Source organism: Erythranthe guttata, chromosome 8, assembly GCF_056151865.1.
Source record: "Erythranthe guttata isolate IM_541 chromosome 8, IM_541, whole genome shotgun sequence".
NCBI lineage: Eukaryota > Viridiplantae > Streptophyta > Magnoliopsida > Lamiales > Phrymaceae > Erythranthe > Erythranthe guttata.
The window spans coordinates 1,749,958-1,769,684 of record NC_142540.1 but is presented as its reverse complement, the minus strand read 5'-3'; the positions used below and the strand labels follow the sequence as shown (position 1 = coordinate 1,769,684).

At 40.8% G+C, this 19,727-nt stretch overlaps 1 protein-coding gene across 1 annotated transcript; it reads right to left on the bottom strand.

The window, feature by feature from the left end:
• Positions 1-160: 160 nt before the first annotated feature.
• Positions 161-18,959, bottom strand: BIG (auxin transport protein (BIG)). The gene is made up of 14 exons (XM_088821546.1): positions 18,457-18,959; positions 18,232-18,338; positions 17,430-17,589; positions 11,283-17,335; positions 9,914-10,528; positions 9,606-9,786; positions 9,010-9,244; positions 4,377-8,930; positions 4,073-4,295; positions 3,447-3,851; positions 3,201-3,344; positions 1,962-2,987; positions 1,208-1,711; positions 161-1,116 (listed from the first exon to the last, which is right to left on the bottom strand). The coding sequence occupies exons 1-14, from the start codon at positions 18,737-18,739 to the stop codon at positions 346-348; spliced, it is 15,261 nt and encodes a 5,086-aa protein (XP_088677672.1). The 5' UTR covers positions 18,740-18,959; the 3' UTR covers positions 161-345.
• Positions 18,960-19,727: the final 768 nt, after the last annotated feature.

Sequence of the window (19,727 nt, the reverse complement as noted above, 5' to 3'; positions counted from 1 at the left end):
GCGCAGAGAGTAACATAATCACATACCGAAAAGGCGAAAACCACCTATTTTTAACATCTCGTCTCGCTGAAGAAAAAAAAGTGTACAACTCTACAGCATTATATTTGGTCAAAGAATAAACCCAAAACGTCGAAAAATAACTTAAAATGTTTATGCAAAATTTATTGTTTCATCACGAAACATATCCTTCCTCTTGCTTAGCAACAATTATAGATACAACGTCAAACAATACATTACATGTACAATAAATACATACATCACTAAGCATTTCCAAATGTCTGCACCATTACAGTGACAAATACAACCAAAAAAGAAAAAGGAAAAAAAAAAAGTTGCCATCAAGAATTAGCTTTTCCCTAAATTGATAGAAGCATATACGAAATCCTCACACCTCGTGTGTCCAGAAGCCAAAACATCTGACAAAGCACCAATAACATCAAAAGACTCCTGCAAATCATTAGCCGAAGTCATGTCATCAAGCCACGTGAGCAGCTCCTTCGAGAAAGCCACCATATCTTTCACGTTCAACAATCTCTCTTTCATCAAAATCTCCCAAGCTTCCAACTTCTTGCTCTCGTCTCCGCTTTCTCGAATTTGGTCCACCACTGTCGAAGATTTCCCCACCTTGAAATAGCACTGAAGCTGCTCGATCAAGCCGGTGTAAACAAGCATAGGCTGTATAGTCGAGAATAGTTCATCAGATCCACCACTATCTACAGAAGTGCTTCCCAATACATTAGGGGTGGTTCGGTGCAGAGAGCGCCCGTGCTTCTGCATGTAAGCGTGGTATATTCCTCTCTGCAAGAAGGCCCGTCGATGCTTCAACCAAGAGTCGTAAGATTCCGAAAGGAGCGAGCTCACCATCATGAATTGGATAGTTTCGTCTCCACTAGAAGGTGGCTGAGTACTGGGAGAAGTCGAGGCTTTTGACTCTAGTGTAGAGGAAGACAAGTAAGTTGCAATCGTTTTAGCAAGATTGTTTCGTTGTGAAGAGTCCTGATCTAGAAGGTGTCGTGCCATCTGTATCATGAAAGGTAAGAATTTTGAATTGCTTTCTTTCCCACCACCTCTGCTATCCGCACTAAACGATGCACCTGTGGCAAACCGAGCTAGCATCTGTCCCAAGTACAAATAGTAACATTGTCAATGTCAGATACAATAACAAGAACATTTTGTTTGCTTCGGAAACAAATTAAGAGGAGCGTACCAAAACGATGTCGTAAGTCAATAAACGCAGTCGGCTTCCATCTGCACGCCCCAGAGAGTTGAGATAGTCCCAGTACTGGTCGACGTAACGTATGTATTGTCCCATAGGAACAGTGGGGCCTCTTAGGGGGAATAAGTTGTTGCAGAGGGTTTCGTTGTTTCTAAGGGCAGCTCCATCCCATTCCTTCTTTGGATTTTTTAAAGCAGCGTCGGCTCTTTTAGCCTCTTGATGGCACTGGAAATGTATGATGTTGAAATGGCTGACAGTTGTGTAAACGCAATCTCCACGGGCATTCCCCGAGCTTCCAACACCCAAGTTGACACGCTTGCTGTAAGTGTAGGCCCCCAACAAATCAGTGGATCTCAATCGGTAACCCTCTCGGCAAACCATGCAAGCTAGCCCATCTTCCTCGTCTTCGACATCTTCGAATCCTTCGAGGACAGGTTGTGAAACAACGATTCGCTCACCTCCATCTGAGGTAAGTTCTTGCCGCATTCCAAGTCCCTTCAATCATAAAGTAGCAGATCAGGCAAAAATTCCTCAGTCATGCATGCCTCAAGACATTTATTACACAAGTTCATAAAGCTGATATAGGAAAGTATAATTACGATAAGCTCAGTTGGTAAAAATAATATCGACAAACTTCTAAGCAACATTTCATGTTAAAAAACTGGAGTGAGAATTTTTTTCATCTCTCAAAAGGTTAGTAGCAAATAAGGTACGATGTATATAAATTTCGGAAGAACAAGAGTACCTGAAGCAACTGCTCTCTTTTCTTCAGAGCTCTACGCCTCATCTCATCACGTGTTGCATGTCGTAGTTGGCGAACTTTTTCTGTTAAGAATCCATTATCGGTTCCTTCCTTATCAGTAAGGGTGTCCAGCAAGTTTTCAGCCTTTGCACCAATCTCATTTTCACCTGAGACACTCTCTAAGGCATGAAGCAAAGGCAAAATTCCTTCCTCATCGATACACCTTTGAGTGGCCAAGTGACCCATTGATAGCCCCCTCAGCATAGAGAGTATCAGGGGAACAGAAGACAATTTCAATCCAGATGCCCAGTCTGCAGTTGATTTAAACCCAGGCTGTCCCGTGCATGCAAAACATGTCTTCAAGTGTCTCACAGCAACTGCAGTAATCCCTTTCTCCAATATTATATCCTTCAATCTCTCACCACAAGAACTCGTCTTAAGTGATTCAGAGACCCTCACAAAATTCTCCAGCGCAAATTTCTGTTTGGCTGCTTGTTGAGCCGTCTTTTCATCCTTAGGATTGTCTTCGTATTGCTTTTGTAACCGGTCAAACTCGCTCCAATCCTGCAAGTATGGGTCAAAGTGCTGGACGAGAACATCCATGGCTGCAGATTCTCCGTAAGTCAAGTAAGGCAAAATTCTTGCAACCATCTCCGTATTCCTCTGCTGTTTATTTGACTTCTTAAGCCCTGAAGGATGAGACAATCGTTCCAGGAACATGAGAACTATTTTCTTTGCCTGTTCACTGTTCCCTGCATCTTCACTCGAGACTGTAAAAACTCCTGCTGTAACACTAATGTTGTCACTCTCATTTGCTTCCAAAGTAAGACTCTCCACAATTAACAGAATGCCCTCAGCTGGCTCCATAGCATCCACAGAGAAAGCACGCCTAGCTGTTTCAAGGAGTAAACCTAACGCTCCCAATTTTAATAATGCTCTTCTGTTTTCCCTTGTCTTGCAACAGAGCATCAAAAGATTCAGCACAGCAAGCAACTGCTCTTGGTTGGACTTCAGATCATCTCGTAGACGCTGTTCAGTAGAGTCATTGTTAGAAAATTTCAGTAAAATGGAACTCCATATGAATAAAATTATCACACCAGAAAAATATGAAAAAGGAAAAATTTTGCAAGCCTCCATCCATTAGTCCCACAATTGCATTTAATGTTAGTCTATTCAATTTACAACTCCTCTTTTAAGTGAAAAGAGTCTGCAAGTACAGCTGCACTTAAAAAACTTGCATACCTGAACCATGCTTAAGAGAATTTCTAGACCCCCACATTCTCGTACGGCACCAGTTATTGCAAACTCAACCTCAGGGTCTTGAGATTCCTCTCTATCCTCATCTAACTCTTTGATCATGGGTTCTGTAGCTTCACCATCCAAACCCTACAATTTTGAAGGAAAAGATCACGGTACACTGCATTGCAGTACATAGTACCCACTAAAGAATAAGCAGACGCGCAAACCAACAAATATTTTATATGTTACCTGAAGCCGATAAGTCACTGTCATTGGAGGACAATCTCTGGTGGATGTGGCAGCATTAGCAGACATAAACACTGTTCCAGGTGCTGAATTTGATGATTGACTGTTTGATTTCTTCCAAACTTGCTCATAAACTTGAGCAATACTCAAATCAAGAGAGATGATGTTCCCTGCGACAAGCAACTCCATGCCATAATCATCTTCAAGCAGACCCAGGAGGTCCAACTGGTGGCAGATTTTATTTTTGACATCACGCATTAGAGGACCGAGCTCAGCACTCGAGTAAGGATTCTTGGTCATTGATCCCCTAATAAATTCCTCCTGAGTATGAACCTTGTTCAGTATTAACAGATATACAGGCTCTGGCTTCGACGGGCAAACCAAATTACAGAGCTGCTCCAAGATAAACTGTTTACGAGAAAAAATAAATTAGAATTATATTTAGCACGGAGTTGGCCTCATTACCACATGACCACTGACACAGTTATTCTTTTAAAATAAAATGTACAAAGATAGCAGGTTCTTGCGAGAAGCCATACTTTATTAGTGCATCATTATTGAAAAATACTGTTTGGTGTTAATTTCAGACATTATTCAAAGTATCTAATTGCAGAAGAAATTAGTCATACCATAGAATTACGCCCTTTTCTGTCCTCTCCATGAATCTGTAAGCCACCGATACAAGCCTGTATGAACAGCCCTTTGTTCTCATTGCTCTCAAGCAGAAGACTGTCGAGAAGATCTTTCAGGAGCCGGTTACAGTCACTTATTAGTTTAGTCTTTTGAACAATTAGGCCCCTGATCACAATAAGTGCCTCAAGAACATCGGATAACAACTGTTCTCGCATAAATCTGTCAGCCAAAAGGGATAAATAATGTCAGCAGGAAGCACAAATCAATAATATTTGCAATTAAAACAAGTCAAATGCTGACCTCGATCTGATATTAGGGACCTCCAGAAATTTCCCAAGGAGCTCTATAAGCTTATGAAGAATAAACCCTTGAGATATATCAATATGGAGACTTCTCTCCAAGGACTCAACATTATTGACTTCCCTCATGATTAACTTACATATGGTAGACAAACATCCTCGAACAGTCAAAAATATGCGAGCATCTTCTGAATCTATCATTCTAAAGAGCAACTCAAAATATTCGGCCGCATTTTCTCCAGCAGAAAGAGTAGATGGTAACAAAGACATCAGCAGATTTAGCAACCGAAACCGTCTTGATGAACTTTGTCCACAAAGCAAATTTATTAACATGCACATCTCAGATCTTATAGATTGTGAACAAGCACTCAATATAAGTTCAGTAACCCATGAGCCGAGTTCAAACAATTTTATCTCACTCTGAGCTTCTTTACAAGAGCTTCGCTTCCACCTCAGAGCATATTTCATGGCCAAATAGTCATATCTATGAGGCCGAGATTTCTGGCCAACTCTGACTGTCTGAGAAACTTTATATTGCCGTCTCACAAAGTCAAGATATGATGCTCCTTTTTCCCATTCAGAATAGTTCAGTAACTGGATATCTTGAGTCTTAGAAGAACCGTCCCAATTCTTCTCCAACGACTCTGATACAGCCCTGCTTGCATTCGCAAGCCCACTAGAGCCAGATTCATATGAGCTGTTTTCATCTTTTACATGTGAAATTGGAGATGGCTTTTCAGTCCCTGGCTCTTTATCTATTGCATCAGGTTTAGGAGGAGTACATGCATGAGATATAATCTTCAGACAAGGAAGAATAACATGCTCCGATATAGCAGGATGTTTGGCACCCAGTTTGATTGATTTAAATAACAACTGGAAGACAATCTTCAACCTTGACTCCCAAAACTCGTCTGTCAAGGAACAGACGTCTGAAAGCAGCATTAGTTCTTCACGTGTTGCCAGAGCAATGTCCATGGAGCGATGATGTTCAAGACAGTACATAACCTTCTTTTGCAGCAAGCTGTTCAATTCTGACACTGCATTCACATCAGCCTCTGAGAAGGCACAAAGTGCCGCCCTGGCTTGAACACGAGCAGTTTTTGGGCCCTGATGTATATTGTTCTCAAACAACTCACGCAGAATGCCAGAAGCAACAAGTTGCTTCTTCGAACTCGGATGTTTTGACAGCACTTGTAATATCTCAAGACACTGGGTAACAAATGTACTAGCACAGCCATAACAGCTATTAGGAGACCGCAAGACAACAAATCTAGAGGCTGCAGCAAGATTATCAGAATGCTTTTGATGCAAATAATTCAATAATACCCGTCTGAGACCTTGAAGAGTCTGAACACTTTTACTCACAGAATCGAATGCTGCTCTGCATTTCTCACCATACAGTACGCCAAGAAGGGCAATTTTACGGTTGATCTTGCACGAAGGACCAGGTAATGACACCATCATCTGCTGTACAGAATCCTTCTGCTGAGAATCCATTTCATTCTCGCCAATGCTTGAGACAATCTTCAGTAAAGGTTTCTTGAAACCCAAAAGCTGTTGGTACCGCCGATGAGCATTTTCTGATTCAGATTCTATTGCAGCTAGTCCTCTTTTCATATCTTCATCATTTTCCATGCTGTCAAAAGTAAAGCTTGGCTTGGCCATGAAATTGAATTCGAAACGACCATATTTACTGTATCCACACTCATTGCATAAAAAGGAGTCGAGATTTTCATAATTAATGTTTCGGCATTGCCGGCATTGATATGCATTCTCATGACAGTTGCCACAAATTCCATGTTTGTCAGTCACAGGTCGACTACAACGTGGACACTGCAGTGGTTCAAGGGATAATGCCTGAAGATTTTCATAGAAAGAATCCAACTCAATCATAAAGTTACATGCTGTTATAGGAATAGGGAAATCCACTTTCAGCTCTGTCTGATTGAAAGCAAGATGGCAGATCTTCGCTCGCTTCCACAAGGACCAATTATTTTTCAACTCCGACAAATCAGCAACAGGCCGGTTGTTGTAATAAAGATTCAGCACTTTCACTGATTTAGATTTACGGGCATCATGGACATTCATCGTCACACTCTGGATGGTGTAGCTACCAGTGCACTTCACAATAATACGATTATCTGTGAACTTGGTTTCTGACTTCAGACTTTCCAGCTTCATCCGACTATATGGGACCTCGGGAGAGCTGCAGGCAACACAAGGCTCACTCTCAAGATAATAGCCATCAAATTCCACCAAACCACTCAAAGTGTTATAGATGCGAGAATTGGGATGGTTTGCCAAAAGCTCATTTTGTGAATGAAGTGTCTCAAAAATGCATTTAACCACATCAAAAGTCAAGCATTTGTCTACAATTTCACTGTTCTGCGGCTTTAAGCCGTTTTCTGGTGATTTTCCGAGCAAGTAGGTCACGAGTTCTGTGTACTCAACGACATTTTGACCATACAACGGCAAGTGTTTCACTTTTTGCAAGAGAATAGTTAACAGGGTTTCCTTGAACGACTGTTTCCCATGGTGCCAGGCCCCAAGAAGAAAACATTTGGATTCCCCACGAACAGTGCTTGAATTCCATTCCAACAAAAATGTGTCAATAAATTGCATCAAACAATCATCACTGCGGTCAGTAAAGACATTTAAGACCTGTTCCATATCCATGTAAGATTTCTCCGCAGACGATTCACTTCCTTCTTCACCTTTCTTCTTCTTTTTAGCTTCAATAGATTGTGGCCCAGACTTATTTGAACATGTACCTCCATCTCCACCTTCAGTCTTATGCGAAGAGTGATTAGTATCCTTTCCAGTATAAAAGGCCAAATTCAAAAGTTTCAGAGTTTGAACAACACATTCTTCTCCAAAGGAGAAAACTCCATTCATGAGGAAGGGCAAGACATCACCATGTCTCAAGCAATATTTTTGCCAGTTTCTAGGCCTTGCTGCGGATACTTCAGCTATGGTGGAGAGGCATTTCACTATTTTCACACTTCTTTCATATGAGACAGAACCTTGAAATCCACCAGACTTGTTTATGTGTTTATAAAGCTTCTTAAATTCACTTGAAAACTGCCAAGAGTCTCGGACACTGTAATAATGTGTCTTACTGCCACAAATATGCAGAAACAGCCGCCTGGCATACCTCCTCACAAAACTTGTATGTTGATTGTTGATGTAACTGCAAAGAACATCCTGATACCCATCAAGCTTCAAATCCTTACCAGAATGAATTTTATACGCCTTCTCTTTCTCTCCACTCTTGTCATGCTTTTCAGGTCGAATTAAACAGTAAATCAACCGAAAAGTGTTCTCAAGTAACAGTCTGTGGTAGTCAGCAAACAGATCTGATCGATGTGATTTGGCATACGCATCTGAGAAAAATGGTGAAAAATTACCAGCTGGAAGTTCTCGTCGAACTGTTAATAGTGCACCGCAACCAGAACCAGGGTTCAGGCCATGGGTTTCAGCACTGACAGAAGGGGACTTAAACACGTGGACAAGCTGTTGCAGTATGTCCATAAGGTAATTAACGAAAATCTGCTGCCTCAGAAAGCTGCAAGCTCTATGCAGACAAGCGGAGTCACTCTTCTCTTGGCAATCAGATGTAGATGAACTGGATAATGACATGGAAAATGGGATTTGGTTGGTTGTCTTGTCCTGTGCGTCTGTTGCCCCACCAGATTTTGATGTCGTAACATCACTACCTGGTTGGTTCCAGTTACGCAGCATAAGGGTGAAGAACATGAAGATCAGGATCACAACTTCCCCAAAAGATGAACGGGTTCGGGCATCAAAAGGCTTATCAACTTTCATCTCACTTACAAACCATTTAATCAGTTTCTCCAAATTTAAGCTATCAATCTCGGTATTATCAACAAAAGGACCACCAATAGCTGATGACAATCTGTAGACAAGCTGCATCACAGGAATAGCCTGCACTCCAGAGGTGGTCTCCATCCATCCTGTTAGTTGTTCAAGGAGCTCAGAAAGAAGTAACGAATTGACAGCCCTTTTAGAGGCAGAAATAGTAACAGGGTCAACCGCTGAAGTTGGAAACTGTCCAGTCTCATTAGGCTCCAACTCATGGATTGATGGAGCCAGATTTTGCGCATTTGCATCAGCAGCAATTGGAAACAAACTTGAGTCACCTAAATCATCAGTGGAAAGGTGAATCTCATTGCCATCTCCATTGAATGTCTCTACTTCAATTGGGATTGCTGTCATTGGATGATCTCTAGAATGTGGAGGAGGAAGTCTTTCCGCATCCAAGACTTCATGACATGCTTCACATAAATCAAAATCAGGGCAAACAGTACAGTGCCATCTTCGCCTCAGTATAGGAACAGTTGAGCAACCATCACAACAGTACTGTACAGATGAAGTAATGGAATCTTCTTCTACCATAACAGGATTATTCCCACTAGTTGCACTTGCAACATCAGCACGAAGGGGAACAGATGTTGCACTCTCCATCACGTCATCTGCACCTAACATCGTCTGCTTTGGAAAAGGAACCTGGAGAAATCTAGAAGATATAGCCAAGCTGAAAAGAAAGCAGCAAGTGTAAGTGCACTTTCAATATGGAAAGGTTTATTTCATTTTGTGATCTTTCTTGTATTTACCTGCTGGAAGTTTGAACAGCCTCATCAGTCGAGAAAAGAAGTTTTTTCAATAAAATAACAGCAGGTGCTACTGATTGCTTTACCGCATTTGTTCCCTGCATTGCCAGACACTCTGCATAACAATAAATAAGTTCCACAGATGAAATGACAATGTTGTTCATCGTTTGTGTGTCTGGCTGCTCTATATCCAAAATTCCCCATAGTACTTGCATAAGTCCATCAACTACGTCAGAACCTACATATTGTCAAAAACATGCAATACAAACAAAAATATATAAGAGCCAACAAGTTCCTCAAATAGAAAAGCCAGTACTCTCTATGTGACTAAAGACCACAATTAGAAGCATAATCAGCAAAGAACACTACAAGTACAATTTTAAAAAATGGAACTGCATGACAAGCTACTTAGATGATCAGAAAATGTGCAGAAATTATACCGTGCATATGTGAACAGAAAAAAAAACTAATTATTTTTTATTTATTAGATTTCCATTTAAATTTCCCAAAACCACAATGCAAGCATAAATATGCCAGTGCCAACATTTTAGAATCTCACAGTCATGCTAATCAAATTTTCAGTTGATAAGAAACACTACCATTAGTCTCGAGGAAATTGGCCAAGTTTGAGCGACGATGCAGAGCTATCTTAGAAACAGCACGCATCTGTGCTGTAAACTCCTCAATTATCCACCCTGCAGTAAGCTCCCCCATTCCCAACTTCGACGAGAGCATGACTGTAGATTTCACTACCCCATTGAGACGCATGGTATCTTTCACCTAAGCAAAATCTCAACATTATACTAGAGAAATCATACAAATTGACAACTTCAATTAAAATCAAGAACTCAAACATCAATTTAGAAGATCATAAAGTGTAAGTGTGAAACCATGAGTATCAACTTACTTGGTAATAGATCTCTCGTCTAGGGAAAACAGCTTGCAGAACACGGCTGGCAGCAGCCTGTAGCAAAGGCTCCCTGTCACTTTCAAAAACTGTTTCCAGCACTTGCTTAAATTTAAGATTGCTCCACTCCGTAACTTCTTCAATTTTTGAGAATCCCTGAGATTTACATAACGAATAGATTCTGGACAGGAGCCTGAGTCCATCAGCCACCACCTGCTCCTCTACTGAAGCAGATTGTGCTGCCCGAGACTTTCTTGCTGAACCTGTGGACCACGAATTACAACCAACCACTCGAGCTTCCATATCTAGAATTGCATCCATCTTCTCTTTCCAACCAAATTCATCCTTTGCTCGGCCATATACTTCTAAAGAGTCTATTCTGGGCAAAGCAGATCCGCTGAAGGTTCGGCCAATAGAAATTGTGAATTCCTCATCAGCTAGGAGTGATTCAGCCACAGTGAAGGGTACATCATACCAAGATCGCGTTCCTTCATCTAATTTTATCACTCTCTGGAAAATTGTAACTTCCGAGGGAATATGACTAGCTGATGTGTTACCAACATGCAAGCGGAAACCAACCATGACAATATCAGGATTCGAATTGGCCACTGTAATCTGAGGAAAGGAAAAAAAAAAAAAAAGAACAAAGGTGGTGTTATTCGGGATGCTTTGGATAACATAATGAACTTCAAATATCAAACCATGATACAACCAAAATGCACCAGAGACACAAATTAGAACCAACAACTAAACAGATTATTATACAAACATAATAAAATATAGTTTAATCAGTAGAAAAAATTTCGATAACCAATTATGAAAGGGTAGTCACTCCATCGATACACAACCTAAATTTCAAATAACTGTGTATACGAGACAATGATGTATTACCATCAACATTTTCCCACTTTAAAAAAAATCATGAACATGTCAGATTGCTTTAGCTATTTTCCAGACCAAAAGGCATTCTGAAAACGAGCAACGTAAAAGAGCAACCCTTTCTAAATTAATTTGTGTGCATTTACAACTATGCAAAAGTTAGAAGCTAGAAAATAAATAGTTTTCTCATAAAAAAGGAACGAAAGAACCAAGTCTCCGGCTATCTCAGTCACACTCAGTATCATCAAATTGGCTAATTTAAAATTTCTCATCTAAGGAATAGATTCAAAATGCTCAACGAAACTAGTACACTTGGTCCTGGAGGCATATACATTACATAGGTGGATTATAGAAACGGATATAGAGAAGGGGGCGGGCAAACGAGCATAATACGGGTAAACAAGAGACATGTTTAGACAGAATATCAAAGGATAATAAAATGATCATATAGAAGATACAGAACTTCATCTAAAGGAAAAATGAACAATACCTTGAATCCAGCAGGGTTAGGTCCCTCTAGAAACCCGTCTTCAGATGCCAAAGTTTGCTTCGCCCCCTCAGAATCGTTATTCCTAATGGCATCACCACTAAATTTCACGTCTTGTGTAACGCAGACAGTTTTCTCGAAAAAGTCGAGGGGAAATTCTGGTTTAATGCCCCCATAGGCTTTATTCTTTAAAATACCACTACCCAATTTCTTAACCTTGTCTGCCATTACATTTACACCAGTGTCCACCCCAGCTGGGATGTGAGAGTAAATCTGGAGGCTTCCATCGTCATGCAAAATAAGACAGTGGATTTTGTCTTTTGACAAAGGCCTATAAGCAGTAACCCCAACCAGAGGTGAGGTTGAACCCCCAGTTTGTCGCAAGTTCTGTGCAAGCACTTCATGTTGTCCCAAAGAGATGGCAAGTATCCCATTTGATTTTTGATTAGAATAGCACACAAACAGCCCAGTGCCACCCAGTAACTCTTTCCAATGATGCAAACCAGCTGGCCGTAGCTTACCATTCAAGTCATTATCATACACAGCAGACACTTCTACCACAGATGTTACATCTGGATTAAGGCGGCCAATCAAAGTACTCCCATCTTGGTAGGACAGAAAGAGTAATTTGTGAGTAGCCAAAAAATATAGCGAGGATCCCTTTGCATGAGTATTTCTGCCCTCTACTTGAATGACTTCTTTCAAGGGCCTGCTCCCAACATTTGCTTTCACCGATAACTCCAACTTGTATAGGATGCCGGACTCTGACAGGACAACGAGAAAAATTCTACCATGGGAAGCAACCAAAAGAGTTGCATCCACAATCACATCATCAGGCATTGTTATATAGTGCAAGGGACTGATATTGTCTTGAGACAGATCATATATTTTGACAAATCTATTTGTGACTACCATCAACTGAACCTGAGAACCTGGCACCCATTCCACACGTCTTATATATGCGCCTTGTAGAGCAAGTTCAATAGATAATCGATCGATCACCTCACCTCGATGATTAACTGTAAGGACCTGACAATCATCATAGCCTGCGACAACCAAGTAATTCTCTACAAGTGAATTGAAAAGGAGATGCACGATCTCAAAGCGAACAACGTTCTTAGAAAGAGGCTTCACATTAGTCTTATCCGCCGTCACAGGAGCAATAGTGGCTTGCCCAATCAACTGCCCCACATCAAATATGGCTACTTTATCACCTTCTCCAACTGCCAATCGACCTCGGGCACTGACAGTAAGTAAAGATTTGATGAGAGATCCACTTGCCAAGTGAGATTTGAGTTCCTTCGCGTTTGAATAATCTGCTTTTATCTTCAAATCTAATGACCCACTTTTATATGCCTTCTTCAACTGTAGAAGATCATTACCGTAGTGGAGCACTTTGTCTTCAGACAAGGTAACTTCCCTATCTCCCATCATGTGGGAGTCTCTTCTTCCAGTAATATGGGGCAATAAAGATGCACAAACTCCTAGCATACGCCCTTCAACCTCCAGCTCATTAAGCAGCAGTGCCATCCTCTCTTGGACCTCTTTCGGAAGAGCTAATCGGGTAGAGTTATCCAGATCTGTAGATGTATCCTCGTCAATATCTGAATCACTTTCAGGCAGCTGATTGCTATTCTCTGTAAGAGAGAGAAAGGACTGGAAGTTGCCAGCACTGTGAGAGGGTGCGCTATTAGTTCCAGTGAATTTTCGAGGTTTCAGACACTGACAACTGCTGCCTCGAACACCTCCGGCGCCACAGTCACAGAAAAACCGACTAGAGCGTGAGTACACAACACGATGGCCTCGATGGCAAACTTTTGCACAGACTGAACAGCAGCCTTTGGAGACTGTGAGATCACATGTATAACAGAAGTACCAGTGCTGTTCCATAAAATTGCTGCCACTAGATGTAAATGTACAAACTTTTGATGCCAGTGCCTTCTCACTGTTGCTATCCTCCTCCTCATCCTTATCCATGCTCCCTAACTCGCCATCAGATGTTCCATCATCTTCATCGTCATCAACAGAAGTAGCATCACAATCAAAAGGTGTCAACCCTCGATCAGCCGATGAAACCAAAACATCAGCATCTTTTCTTGAACCAAGAGTCCTGGAAGACAATGGGCCTAACACGGGACCGGAGCTAGCAACAATCTTTCCAGAAGACTTTTCCATAATGCAACTCGGGGATACACAATCACTTACAGTCGCCGCAAGGAATCCAAAAAGATACTTCAGCCCTTGAAGCAAGTGTCCATCACCAGCAAGCTTCTCCATCAACATGATAGTCTTCTGTAGTAGTGACTTGATTAACATTTCCCCCTTGGAAAGTTGGACAATGAAATTGAAGTAACTTCTTGCTGTATTTATATCATATAGTAAAAATGCATTGTCCAGGGAAAGAAGCATGGCTTGATGTAAATGAGAGTGCAGATCTTGTATTTCGAATCCAGAAGTGGGAGTCAAAAGACACCTGAGGAAGTTTATGGTGGAGTCTCTTAAAGAAACTGAAGATTCTTTAACACTGACACCGTTCTCTGTGTCTGGTATAGATCCCAACAACCTCATTTCCACCCACTTTAATAGGGAACCCATATCCATGCCAACAAACTTCATCTGCAACTTCAGTTTCACTTCAGGATATTCCCCAGATAAAAGATCCGTAAAGAAGTTGAGAACCCTCACATTAACAGATTGAGAATGGCAGTAATCGAGAGCATCAATCAGAACTAATATATCCCCTCGCTGGGAACCATAAAAGTTCTTAGTCTTCTCAGAAATATCCTCTGTGGAGAGGAAAAATTTGAAAATGGAAGCTCTTTGGGAATCCCCCTTCAGGCTGTTAGCCAAATCAACCATTTTCACAACTACGCATTCATGGATACTTCTGTTGACATCCTCTTCTTTGTTTTGCAGGAATTCTTCCATTCGCTTCATAATGAATAAGCTGCTATAATCAGATCCTTCACTGCCCAATTTCAAGCTTTGGCTTATAATTTCACATTGACCCTCAAGGTTTTCAAAGACCTTGTTGCATTTGATCGTCAAAATTGACTCGAGAATCTCACCCATTACCTCTTTTTCTTCCCAACTGCTCCCACTGGAAACATTCATCTCAAGAAGCCCACATAGATTAACAACAATTGCCTGTATGCTGAGGATGCAGGATGATAAAATTTCACTTGGTAGTTGATAATCAATTGGAAATCCATGCAATGCAACTTGCCAAACAATTTTAGATCGAATTCCCAGAGCAGAAGTTTCAACAATTTTGGTTAACTTCGATGGAAGCTCGTAAAGAGAGCCCAGCAGGCAGGGTTTGATCCCCATCTTCTCAGTGAACTCATCCTGCATACTGTTGTCCGAACCAGTATACTCAAGAAGCAACAGAGGAAAGTACTTGTCAGCAGAGTGACGCCCACTTCCAAAAAGTGAAGCTACAGCTCTCTGGTACACCGCTAAGTATCTCTTCAACAAAGATGATAATAATTTGATTAGTATTGCAACCTGATCAGCATTGAAAGAGTTGTAAGCAAGACATTTGGTCAATGCCAAGAACTTAGCATCCCCTGCAGTGTATTCTTGCTGGCTGGGAGCCACTATTGAGAGAGAATTGTTATTATTGTAGCCCTGGTTGCCTGTATTTAGTAAGGAGAGAACAAAAGAAACCCAGGAACCGATCCTAAAAAAGTCCCAGCCAATGTCACCAGCATCTCCACACGCAAGTGCACCATGCAAATGATGAAGCAAACCCAAAACGAGATCTGCAATGCCAATGCATTCATTGCTAGCAGCATGCTGAGATAAGATAGAATGAGAAATATAAAGAAAATTCTTCATGTCCAAGATATCAGGAACTTCAAGGCCACTTAAGAGAACTCGCCAATGTTCTGAAGAAAATCCCTCAATTGAAATATCCCAGCAAAGCACAAAAAGATACCGTTCAAGAATCAGATCATCTGTACTGGCAGCTTTTTTACCGTTCCAAAATCCCAGAATGCGTGAAAAACAGGCACTGATCTCCTCCTGATTCAAACCGAAGAAATCACCTGTAGGAGAATCTCTACATAAGGAAGCTGGAAGGGGGGCAATATCGACCAACTGATTAAGCAAACTAATGTTTGCAGATGTTTCTTTTGAATCCGTCGTGTCCTCCAGCAAAATGGCTGGCCACGATGATAGATAGTTGGCACAATTAGGCAAGCTTATCTCAGAGGCTTCCCTCAAATTGATTCTGAAGTCCAAAAGCAGCAACGACGGACATGAACGCGGGTGAAATATCATGTGACGAAGTAATAAAATCAACCTTGAAATCAGCAAGGCCCAGCATGACAACTGCACAACATCGGAACCAGTAGAGGGTATATCGATCGTTTTCAGTGACAAAAGTATTTCATTCGCCAGTACAGCCTTTTCCTCTTCCGATGAAAAATGGAAAGCCATAAAAAGTATTTCCATGTGAAATAGAGAAGGAAGAGTTTCAACAATCTCCTTCAGACCAGGACACACTGAGCAGACAGTTTTTGCCTTCTGATGGATAAATTTTACAAACATCTGATACATTTTGGTTCTTAATGTAGAACCAGCTGAACCCACTCGGGACACAAGTATATGGGCAAGCAAAGCAAGCATCTGATCGTTGTACATATGAGCACCATTCTCAACCGTCAGTATTTTCTCCGCAAGTGACTCTTCAAGAGATTCAGAGAAAACTCGGAGCATAACGAGTTTCTGCAATAGTTCAAAGCAAAATTGATGCAAGTGCCCAAACTTCCTCTCTTCATGCAAAGTTGGACTATTATCAGAAACCCTATCTTCAGGAAAACAACCCGGGCATTTAACTATCGAGAGCAAAAGATCAATATGGTCGCCACTAAGCTTTTTGCGTGCATCTTGATACATCGAAGGGTGCCACTGAGGAGAAAAAACACATGTTCTCAGAAAATTGAGTAATTCAGCTGCCGCCTGAAATGGCATATTGCTAAAACTGGAAATAGCAGCAACATTAGATTGTTCACATCCGTCAGCAGATCCAACAGAGCGACCCCCCTCAGAAAAAAGATCCCCGAACAAGGCTTCATCTTCATGGCAAACAATGGTTTCTACTTCAGAGATACCAGATGCTTTTGTCCCACTTGAAAATGATCTTTCCAGTATTGGCCTTAATTTAATGCCCTCATAGTGAAGGAAATTAATTAGATGCATTACATTGTCTAGCCATTGAACTGATGAAGGAAATATCATTCCAAATAATTCCTCCACGGTATACTTTTTCAGCAAGAATACTTTCTTGTTACAAACATGGCATGAAGGGGAATCAAGCTCTAAATGACTCTCGGTATCCTTTGTATTCAGATCATCAAACTCAAAAACGTGACGGGTCTGATCCTTGATATCCGAAATGAGTTTCAGCGCAAAAATAACCACCCGAGGGAAATACGCCAAGGGAGCTTTATGACTGGAAACAGATATATCAAACCTCCAGACATCAGAATTCAGATTGTGCAAGATAGATGCCACTGCGCATGCTCGGATATTCTGAAACACGTAATTCTTGCAGAAAGTTGCTTGCATTACTTGAAAAAATTCTTCCAAGAAGTGCACAGCGAGGCTCTCATAGCTACTTTCGACCACAGAATTATTATTTACAAACTCAACGCAAGTTCTGAACAAGATAGGCATTATATCGATTAACGAAGCAGTAGATTGCAACAACACTTTGTCAGAACCAACAGATGAATTCTCTTTTGTAAGACTCCCCAGTAACTTGAGTACTCTCACACAAGTTGACAATCTTCGCCGCAGGTTGAGACATGCTTGTTTCTCATCATATGACACTGGAAGTTCTAGAAGTTCTTTGCAAAGTCGGATAAGACGATGAATGAATCCTAAATGAACAATAGCCCAATGCTGAGCAAGGGTACTCAGCTTATTGACATTGGAGGGGGGAAACAGACCAGTCATAACAGGATTTACAATATCAACTTGCACACATTCAGACATAAATGTCATTAACAGTTGATCATCTGCTTCCTTTTCCTGAGAGCACATGGATCCTTCACAAAGAAACAAAAACAACAGATTGAGGGAGTTGCATAACCAAGACAGCGAAGAGGATATAGCGAAAACTTTCAACTGTTCAAGTAATACCTTGATGCATGCACTTAACATTGCCCTGCCACTGAACAGCATCATCTTTATCAGCAACAGGAGACAACAAGTCCACAGGAATACTCGTTGAACACGGCTGTGAAATGTCTATGTGTGCGCCATCCACTAGCAACAGCTCTAATAGTTGTAACATAGCATTCTGAAAGAGAGAGAGGCGTTAGCTAAGACACATAAGCAGTATCACTCCAGACATACTAGCAAACATGATATAAAAGGTTGATATATGGATTTCTTTGCAAATGGAGCAGTAAGCAAACAACAAACGAAATTAACCCATATTATCCCTAATGGAACCTCTACATGAGCCAATAAGAACTAAGAACTCTAATGCAGCCCTAAATTGCCTAAAAAATTAACCCATTTTCATTCCTAAGGTATTTTATCTACAACTAGAATTGAATATATAATTTCTTAAGGACGATACCAACTTTTTCTTGGGTACATATATCCATCTTAACTTGTCACCAATTGCTTAAAATTGAGGCAACAACAATCAAACATAATTTGAAATAAATAAGGAGAGCTTAAGAGATGACGTGAGTAATCAAAAGCAATAGGCAATTGGGCTGTTATTTTGCAAATAGCAAGTAATTAAAGCAAAACATACTCAACGTGCGATTCTACGACTACAACCATAACCGAGCAATTAAAAAATTAAGCCCGAAATAGAAAGTGAATCTGTACTGGGAAACATTAACCAGTAATCTACTAATTGAACAAAAAGTCTCGCGCATCATTATAAATACATGACTCTTCAGTATTCAAGCAAGTAATCACAAACCTGTAGAGTTGAATCATCACTCTTCCGAATGCATTTCTCCAAATAACACAAAGCAAACTCAATCGACTGCTGGACCACGGCCACAGCAACTGGTTCGACTTGGTCAACTGCCCACATAACCAACCACAAACTCAATGATCCACATAAACCCGCAAACTAATCAATCATTACCACAAACAACCGAAGCAAAAAAAAAAAAAAAAAAAAAACATAATACAAACATACTCGATAGGGATCGGATGCCTTTGACAACAGCAACTGAGACACAAGCCAATGCATGAATCTGAGTTTGGTCCCAATCCTCCAGCCCTAATTTACTGCCGCCAGGTTTACTATTCCCACCGCCACTATCAATATCAACATCAACTGGTTTGACGGATTGCCTGAGGATTGAGTAGAGTTTCTGAAACCCTAGCCTGAACACAGGCGCCAGCGCATCAGAGCGGAGCTGCTGAGCGAAATCATCGGATGATACAGCCGCGACGAGAACGGCGATCTCATCCGCCATGAAACTCCGGTGAGAGGCGTAGAGCTGCGCCGATCAACAAACGGTCATTTAGATGATCGATCCGAGAGCAGAAGCAAGCTCTCTCGCCACTGAAATCGGCCAATTTGAACAGAATTACAGCGAACAAATCTCGAAAAAAAAAAAGGTGAAAAGAAAGAGGGTGAAGAATTATCCGAGGAAAGGGTTTAGAGTGGGGAATGTGGGCTAAAATTGGAGATGCAAACTTCGACTTAGCTTAATCTCAAAGGAACTAATCGCCACCGTGGCATTTCATCGACCAATAGGAATTTAGACAGTTTTTATTGAATTTTTTTTTTTTCCGATTTACTTAACCGACTTTTCTTTTAACTTTTGGGCTTTTCTTTGTTTGTTTTATGACCGATTGGGCTTTTATTTGTTTAAAAGGCTGATGATGTATATACTACTAATTAAGAAATTTATCAAATTGTATTGATTTTTGGGGAATATATTTATTCAATTTTACAAAAACAACACTCTATACGGGTCCGTTCGGCTAAATTTATTTCAATTATTGAAAAGAAAATTGTAGTGGCTGCAACTTTCAATGTGTTTTTTCTATAGGGCCAGGGCCCATTGGTAGGGACGAATCAATTATAAATGTGAAGACCAACGACTTATTACAAAACTTAATAGCTCAACTGATTTTGGATGTGATAAATTGGTGCAAGGTGTTGAATTTTGGCAGCTGTGGGAATTCAACTTCAATGAGGGTTTGTCTGTTCAACTCAAATAAGGTTTGTTCAGGGCACCAGGTCCGGGTCCACTACCATTCTGACAGCCACAAAACGAGGGTTGGTTACTTAATAACAATAATTATATTTATTATTGTTAATTAATATTATTAATATAAAATAAATTAATTCACTAACTTACAAAAGAAAGTTATGTCCTACAACCGGACAGGCGGACACGGAGAAGCGTGCCGCTTTAACTCCGCGCTTCTTTATTTATTTATTTATTTATTTAT